Consider the following 8,785-nt stretch of genomic DNA (forward strand, 5'->3'; position numbering starts at 1 on the left):
TATTGTTTTCTGAATAAATTATTTTGGTAGGCTACTTCAAGCCACTAACCTTTGGCTTGTGCAGAAGTGGTTTACTACTGGCCCAGCCTCACACAGCTATATAGGTGGGTTACCATTATTACTTTTTAAAGGTCAATTTAACCCGCACCAATAGAGGGTAAATCATCAAGTGTAAACAAATCCCATGTTGATCTTACTACTTACTCAGTGATGTCATCAATCAAATATCACATGAGTGACATCATCAGTGATGTCATAACTCTTTCTCTCATTACCAATTGTGACATGAAAATGTGATCAAAATCATGACTAACCGCCCGCCCGCCCACCTAGGGAATTGAAATGATGATGATACAAAGGCCATACAAAAGTATTTTCCTTGAGCTAAAGTAATGTCTGGAAACAATATAAATACATTATTCATAAGTAGCCTAATGAATACATAAGTAATGACTAAACACCACAAACAACCAAATGATTGAGTTGCTGTGAAGGTACAGCCTCTGGATGAATATAGTGATTAAATTTTGAATCACCATAGAAATATAGTGGAGAAAAAAAAAAAAAAAAAAGTGTCTGTCTGGCTCTCTCTGGGTTTTGCTCCACGACTCCAGATGGATCTCGAACATTCATTGCTGTCACCGTCACTGACCTAGGTTAAAACCTATGGTTAACACCAGCTGCGTTATTTAGTCAGCGTTAATATCGGAAGTAAGACCGTCCCGCTTTCAAAATAAAAGTAATGATATTTGTGATATTGACTTGCAGTATTTGTTCGTCAGCGATGGTTTTGTTTTGAAAGTAATAACCGGAAGTTATCGTTTTTATTGTGGCTGACTTGACGCAGCGGGGCGTGAACCGGCGTGAAGCGTCTAGAAACAGCCAGAAAGCGAGCCAGAGAGAGCAATTTACAACTCGAGCAGATCCTACAGCGCAGAGGAGCAAGAGAAGAAGAAGAAGCACAACCCTCAGACGCTTCTAACGGAGCAGAGTAAGTACACGATTCATTATTTCGGGATCTTTTCTTATTTAGTGGGACTATCAGCTACTGAATTATGACATTTTGGTTAGTCAATAACTGACGTCTCATCTCTCAATATCATTAATGATGATCAGTTACTCTGCTCATGAACTGACAATTAACTGCTAATAGTTAGTTCCTCATTAGTTCCCTATAACTACTCTAAATGTTGTGGACAGTATTGTGAAGTGTTGATCTGATATGCATCATCGTGTGTAATTAAGCACAGAATTTGGATGAGAATATGTAACGTCACCCTAATCATGCACATGACATGAGAAGTAATTACTTGTATGTAGCCTACTATTGTAGTATTGCTCTCTCCTATATTTCTATATTTTCTATATTTCTCTATCAATTGTTCAATGTGTTATCATTATTCTGTAATTTGCTACTGTTGTGTCAGCTAGAATTAGCTAGACATATTTGCTGTGAAGCCCTCTGAGACATGCTTGTGAATTAGGGCTATACAAATAAACTTGGCTTGACTTGACTTGAATAATAATAATAATAATATAATAATAATAATAATAATAATAGTATATTGTGCCTAGGTGTGATGAATTTAAACAAACCCCATGATGTTAAATAATATTGTAGCCTGTGAAATGTATACTGTATGTTTTCATGTGTTGTAGCATAAATGTAATTTTTAGTTGCTAAACTGTTCTTCCATGTTTTTCCACATCAGGCAGCCATCTCCAGCACGATGTGTGCAGCTAAAGGTGTAGCGATTGGCATCGACCTGGGCACCACCTACTCCTGTGTGGGGCTTTTCCAGCACGGAAAGGTCGAGATCGTCGCCAACGACCAGGGCAACAGGACCACCCCCAGCTATGTGGCGTTCACAGACACCGAGAGACTCATTGGAGACGCAGCCAAGAACCAGGTGGCCATGAACCCCAGCAACACCGTGTTTGACGCCAAGCGACTGATCGGAAGAAGGTTTGATGATGCGGTGGTGCAGGCGGACATGAAGCACTGGCCCTTTAAGGTGGTCGGAGACGGAGATAAGCCCAGAATCCAAGTGGACTACAAAGGGGAGGAGAAATGCTTCAACCCTGAGGAGATTTCCTCCATGGTCCTGGTGAAGATGAAAGAGACTGCTGAGGCCTACTTGGGCCAGAAGGTGTCGAATGCAGTCATCACAGTCCCGGCTTACTTCAACGACTCCCAGCGGCAGGCGACTAAGGACGCAGGCGTCATCGCAGGACTGAACGTACTGAGGATCATCAACGAGCCCACAGCAGCCGCCATCGCCTACGGTCTGGACAAAGGCAAATCGGGCGAACGTAACGTCCTGATCTTTGACCTGGGAGGAGGAACCTTTGACGTGTCCATCCTGACGATCGATGACGGCATCTTTGAGGTGAAAGCCACAGCTGGAGACACTCACCTGGGCGGTGAGGACTTTGACAACCGCTTGGTCAACCACTTTGTGGAGGAGTTCAAGAGGAAACACAAGAAGGACATCAGCCACAACAAGAGAGCCTTGAGGAGGCTGCGCACAGCGTGTGAGAGGGCCAAGAGAACGCTGTCCTCCAGCTCCCAGGCCAGCATCGAGATCGACTCTCTGTTCGAGGGCACCGACTTCTACACCTCCATCACCAGGGCTCGCTTTGAGGAGATGTGCTCCGACCTGTTCAGGGGGACATTAGAGCCGGTGGAGAAATCGCTGAGGGACGCTAAAATGGACAAGGCCCAGATCCACGACATCGTCCTGGTGGGAGGCTCCACCCGAATCCCCAAAATCCAGAAGCTCCTGCAGGATTTCTTCAACGGCCGGGAGCTCAACAAGAGCATCAACCCGGACGAGGCGGTGGCTTACGGCGCCGCCGTCCAGGCCGCCATTCTCAACAGGTGAAACCTCGGGCAAACTTCAGGACCTGCTGCTGCTGGACGTGGCTCCTCTGTCCCTGGGTATCGAGACAGCCGGAGGAGTCATGACACCCCTGATTAAACGCAACACCACCATCCCCACCAAAACAAACCCAGACCTTCAGCACGTGCTCCGACAACCAGCCTGGGGTCCTGGTCCAGGTCTACGAAGGGGAACGAGCCCTGACCAAGGACAACAACTCGCTGGGCAAGTTTAACCTGTCGGGAATCCCACCCGCGCCGAGAGGGGTTCCTCAGATCGAGGTCACCTTCGACGTCGACGCCAACGGCATCCTGAACGTGTCGGCGGTGGACAAAAGTACCGGCAAAGAGAACAAGATCACCATCACCAACGACCAGGGCCGACTCAGCAGAGAAGAGATAGAGAGGATGGTGCAGGACGCTGACAAATACAAAGCTGACGATGAGCTTCAGAGGGAGAGGATCGCCGCCAAGAACTCCCTGGAGTCGTACGCCTTCAACATGAAGAGCAGCGTGCAGGATGACAGTGTGAAGGGCAAGATTAGCGAGGAGGACCAGAGGAAGGCGGTGGAGAAGTGCGACCAGGCCATCGCCTGGCTGGAGAACAACCAGCTGGCTGATAAAGAGGAGTACCAACACCAGCAGAAAGAGCTGGAGAAGGTGTGTAACGCCGTCCTCGGCAAGTTGTACCAGGGAGCAGCGCCTGCAGGGGGCTGCAGAGAGCAGGCGGGAGCCGGCTGCTACAGCCCCACCATCGAGGAAGTCGACTAAAGAGACTTCAGACTCTGATCACTGTGATGATCACTACAGTGGCTTCAAACACAACTTTACCTCATGACTCCTGTTTGTCACTTTGTGTCCTTACTGTATTTATGATGTATGACATCCAGGACATAAACTCGTCAGGGTCCTCCCCGATGGCAGGAGACTGATGTCCTGCAGTACCAGGACTTCCCGTCACAGGGACAGCTTCTACCCAACTGCTATCTGCCTCTCCAATGAGACCTGAAAGCCCCCCAAAATCAGGACTTTGCCTCCTCCTGATACCTCCTGAGCAATCCGGCTTGGTCATTATCCCACTGACACTTAAGGACTTTACTTGATATATGACATGGACTTTAATATGGTCATTTTACTTTTTACTTTTCATGAACCCCCCTCCCCCCATTAAGGACTGGACTTCTTACATGGACATACATATAGTGGAATATGTCATTTATAATTTGAAGATTGTCTGCTTCATATTTTGCTTTTGTGTTTGCTATACGAGGGATCAGCCAAGCAGCATTTTGGTAAACAAACCACGTCACTGGGTGGCAACGGCAATGGAACCCTATGGAGCCCAAGTGGCGCGAGGGCTCGATTGTCTGACTCTAGCCAGCTAACTCTGTTTACATTTTAAAAACTTCACACAACTTTAACACGACGTGCATATATTATACATCAAACTCTTGAGCTACTTCTGCTCTCACTCAGAATGTCAAAATAGAAGCGATGTGATGTATAGTTTTTGAGATATTAACGTTTGTTTGGCACAACTCATACTAGTTAACTGCCGCGGGGTTCCGCATTTCTGGGTGTCAAGTGACGTCACGCTGATTCGTCCTATTCCTGCGATTGCTGCGCTGCATAATGCACAAAGACAAATTCCTCGCTTGTAACATGTTTACTGATTATGGCTATTCAATCTATCTTGAATCTTGAATGTTTAAGTCTGAATATTTAAAGATCTGACTTTTGTAAATGTTTTTTTATTCGTGCATTGCTGCTGGGCGTTGCAATAAAACTGACTATAAAATAGTTTTCTTTCCCCCCTGTGGTCTTTTACAGTTCATCTTTGTGGTTTTCATTATATTTTATAGAAAAATCTGCACCCAATGCGTCAGAGAAGATCAAATAGAAAAGTGGAGGAACCATATAAAGCAAAAAATAAAAAGTTGTTTATTTGCTATAAATAGCACACTAACAAATACAAGCACTTCAAAGCAATAACACAAATAGGCTTTTGGTGCAGCGGCTACTCAGTTTAGGCATCATGTTTGTGCTGGAACATCTCTCTTGAGCCGTAAACCTTTCACTGAACACACGTCCCCCAACAAGCTACAGTTTAATCAGCAGCATTTTGCAGTATTTAAATCCTGCTACATGTAATAAAAACTACATTAACCATGAGAAAAACAACAACTAGGGCAACCGTCTATATCTGGTCACCCTAATGAGGTTATAGGTTCAAATTAAGTCTTCACTTCATATAAAATAGCACTTGGACAAAAGCAAGTCCAATAAATTAGTAAGTTCCCAGTGAGATTGTTTGTAGAAAATATGAAAGCAATTCCCCCCCCAACCATATGCAATGTTTCCACACTGCAATGTATAAAAGGCTTCATAAGAAACTAAGGTGACACAGTGCCGGCACTCTCTGCAAACAAACAATACTTGGATCTGATCATGATGCAACTAAGAAGTGTGACTTAAGTTAAATGTTGCAATCTTGTTTGACTCCTTGAAATCCTCTTTATGGGCATGTGAGCAGTGTTGGGGAAGTGACTCAGGAAGTGTAATTAGTTACTTATTACGATCACTACTGTAAAAAGTAATATGATTTATTTACTTATTACTTGGTATCAAAAGCAATCAGTTACATTACTCATTACTATATTACTTTCGCTACCCGCCCCCTTCCGTAAAGTGATGTCCCACCTGTTTAACTCCTTTTACAACAGAATCCACTTTATTGGAACAATAATGTCGTCTCACATAGGCAGACCTATCTCCACCAGTGCTGGGCAAGTTACTTTCAAAATGTAATACACTACATATTACTAGTTACTTTCATTTGAAAGTAATAACTTACTTTACAATATTACTTTCTGTGTAGAGTAACTCGTTACTTATTACACTACTTTTGCATTACTTTTACCAACACAACAGCAACAGCAGAATGACATCACCGCCCAGGAACCATCCCGTAGAATAATTTCAACCACCTTGAAATCAGTGTAAACAATCCAAAATTCGAAATGTAGTTATTTTCCTTTGTTATTGTCATCTATAGTGGTTATTTGCATAAAACACAGTTTGATTAGGAAATTATTGTATCTTTTTTAAATATGTGTTTTGATTTTTTTTTTTACTCAATTTGTAACTTGAGTTACTTGACAAAGTAACTGGTATAATATTACTGAAATCCTATAAGTAATAAGTTATATTACTAAAATACTGCTAAAAAATAATATATTACATGTAATATATTACTTTTGTAATAGGTTACCCCAACACTGATCTTCACACCAGCGCTGGAGAAAGTAATGCAGTAACTTGAAGTTACTCGGATTAGTAACTGTACTATAATTACTTTTTTGAAATGGTAATTCCTTACATGACTAGTTACTGGGGAAAGTAATAAAGTTACAGTAACTAAGTTACACTGTAACTAGTTACTGCCCAACACTGCATATGAGTGACATAACGCATTTACCCCTACCTCCACTCAATACTTCAAGGAAGTTTATCATGAATTGGGATTGTAAAATCAAGGCCTACTAATTGGTTAAAAATGATGAAGTGATATATCCAATTTTATATCCAAAAGTTCAAAGGTCAAATTCACTGTGACATCATCATGTTTTGCTTAGCACTGTAGCTGAGAAAATGATCTTGGGTCATTCTCCAAAAAATGGTGGAAGTGCTGTCACTTTCGCAGACACCCAAATTCTTTAAGTTGACCTAATAATCACCCGGTTACTCAAGATAATGCAGACTTTGTTGTGAGCAGTTTCATGTAGGAACTATCTAGCAGCTAGCGGGTGTAGTTTGGACAAAATAAAATAGTTCCTCCATGAAACTGCTCATAACAAGGTCTGTGGATTATCTTGAGTAACGGGGTCATGATTTCTGGAAAGAGACATTGCTGTTGAGTTTATCAAATGTATTTCTTTGGCACTTTGAGCACCACAAGCCGAGTGCCATCCAGTTCCATTGTATTGGAGAGAAGGCAGAAACTATGCAGCCGATATCTCCAAAACTCAGGCAACTAACACAAAACGATATAGGTGGATAAATAGCACTACAGGTGAGAGGGAATATATGTATTTTGGATTTTAGGGTGAGCTGTTCCTTTAAGGATATTAGTTATATACCGTAAATTTGAAGAAAATGATGGTACCCATTGATTTTGCCATCAAGACACCATTTTATAAATAACACACTCTGGCTTAAATTTGTGCACAAGAAAATGTACAAATCAGGCCCACTGCTATTTTTCTTACCCTAACCCTTTACAGAGAAAGTAAAAAAATATGAGTGTATATAGTTTAACACGTTGAGTGCCAAGGACGAGATATCTCGGCTTACATAATCCAACCGTTGAGTGCCAAGGACGAGATATCTCGGCTTACATAAACATTTTTTTTTTTTGACGGTGGGACATCGATCAACCCCTTTTACGTCTCCTACACCAGAATTGGAGGTATTGAATGTGTATAATCTATTTTACCGACCCACTGAGTGTCGACATGTCTCTCCACAGTAGAAAGAGGCGACCCAAAACTGGACGGAAAAGCGCGAGCAAGCCGTTCTCATACTGTAAAATTGATGGCGAAAACGCTTTCACTTTCGCGCTGATGCACAGCGGTGGCAACGGTGGGGGGTTCCAAGAATAGATTGGATGCACACTTTGAAACACGCAGCATAAATATGACCAGAATCGCATCAAAGCTCTCAACCAAAACTCCACGAAACGAGCGAGTCCACCCAGACTTCCTCAAACAGCGGCCGCTCAAACAGGCAGCAGCCAGGCAGCAGCAACTTTGTTGTGACACGCCCGCTGGAGAGCCAGGGAGGCAGGAGGAGAACACACACGGAGGGAGGAGTTGAAAGCAGAGGGGGGTTTCCTGCTGTTATGGAGGAAATTACTGTTCAAAACTATTGTTTAGATGTCTGACTCTTACTGATGCCAAAAATGAATGGTTAAAGTGACTGTTCTATCGAATTTCACAAAAAGCCGTTTATCTCTGAATATTTTTTCTGACGCTGAAACCATGCTGTATTCAACTGCTAATGCTTACATAACTACTAACTCTACAAACTAACTATTTTAGACAGAGAAAGCACACATTCTATTAGTTCTTTTTAGATGGTGTTCACGAAGTCTTAACAGAAAAGAATCCTCGGCTCTTGTAAAATGAGCCAGAATCCTCAAAAAAAAACCTGGCACAACCTACCTACAGCATTGAAAAAAGGGCTGGCAGTCAATGTGTTAAATAACATTTTAATTTAAAACAAATTAAGACAAGTCTTTTCCCAGACACAGATTTTGAGGTTTTTAAACAATGTGTGACTCAGTTTGTTTGCTGGTCCAAGTCCAGGAAATTTGTCACATACAAACTGCCTGGACTACAAACATGGCTGCCGCAAACTGTTTGGATCATCCCTCTGTATCTGCTCCAGTGTGTCGCCCGCGTCCTCCCCTTCATCTTCGTCTTCCTCTCCTCTCTCGGTCCGCTCGTCGGACATGGCGGCCTCAGTCCTCCTCCCCTCTCCCTCCTCTTCCTCCTCTTCCTCCCTGTCCAGTTCCTCGCTACCCTTTGACCCCTGGTCTTCCTCGCTGCCCGTTGACCCCTGGTCTTCCTCTGTCCTCAGACTCTGCGCCTTCCTCGCCAGCCTCCTCTTCCTCCGCCGGCGCTCGCCGCCCTCTCCGTTCTTCTCCCGCCCCATCGGCCCTCCTCCCAGCTCCTCGCCCTCCGCTCACGACCCCCCGGGCCCTGCTGTGGTCCCGGCCGCGGGGCACTTGTGGTCTCGGTAGTAGCTGTGTCTGGTGAAGCAGGCGGAGCAGCGGAAGCGGTAGTTGTCTGTGTGTGACTGCTGGTGCTCCAGCATGTGGGCTCTGCGGCTGAACGCCTTCTG

At 43.9% G+C, this 8,785-nt stretch overlaps 2 protein-coding genes across 2 annotated transcripts in view; one reads left to right on the forward strand and one right to left on the reverse strand.

The window, feature by feature from the left end:
* Positions 1 to 1,730: 1,730 nt before the first annotated feature.
* Positions 1,731 to 3,652, forward strand: LOC310770871 (heat shock 70 kDa protein 1-like; the record flags this gene model as incomplete). The annotated part of the gene is given in 3 exon segments (XM_083663575.1): positions 1,731 to 2,876; positions 2,878 to 3,003; positions 3,005 to 3,652. Coding segments are annotated over 3 exon segments (1,920 nt in total).
* A 4,974-nt stretch (positions 3,653 to 8,626) lies between these two features.
* Positions 8,627 to 8,785, reverse strand: part of LOC310770873 (T-complex protein 1 subunit beta-like) — a gene marked incomplete at its 3' end in the record, with an annotated part of 34,848 nt that continues 34,689 nt past the window's right edge. Inside the window, exon 6 of the mRNA XM_083663577.1 lies at positions 8,627 to 8,785. This exon is cut by the window's right edge and continues 30 nt beyond it. Coding sequence (XP_083519703.1) covers positions 8,627 to 8,785 — 159 coding nt within the window.

Source organism: Poromitra crassiceps (genome assembly GCF_964638095.1).
Source record: "Poromitra crassiceps genome assembly, contig: HAP1_SCAFFOLD_253, whole genome shotgun sequence".
In the NCBI taxonomy this organism is placed as follows: domain Eukaryota; kingdom Metazoa; phylum Chordata; class Actinopteri; order Beryciformes; family Melamphaidae; genus Poromitra; species Poromitra crassiceps.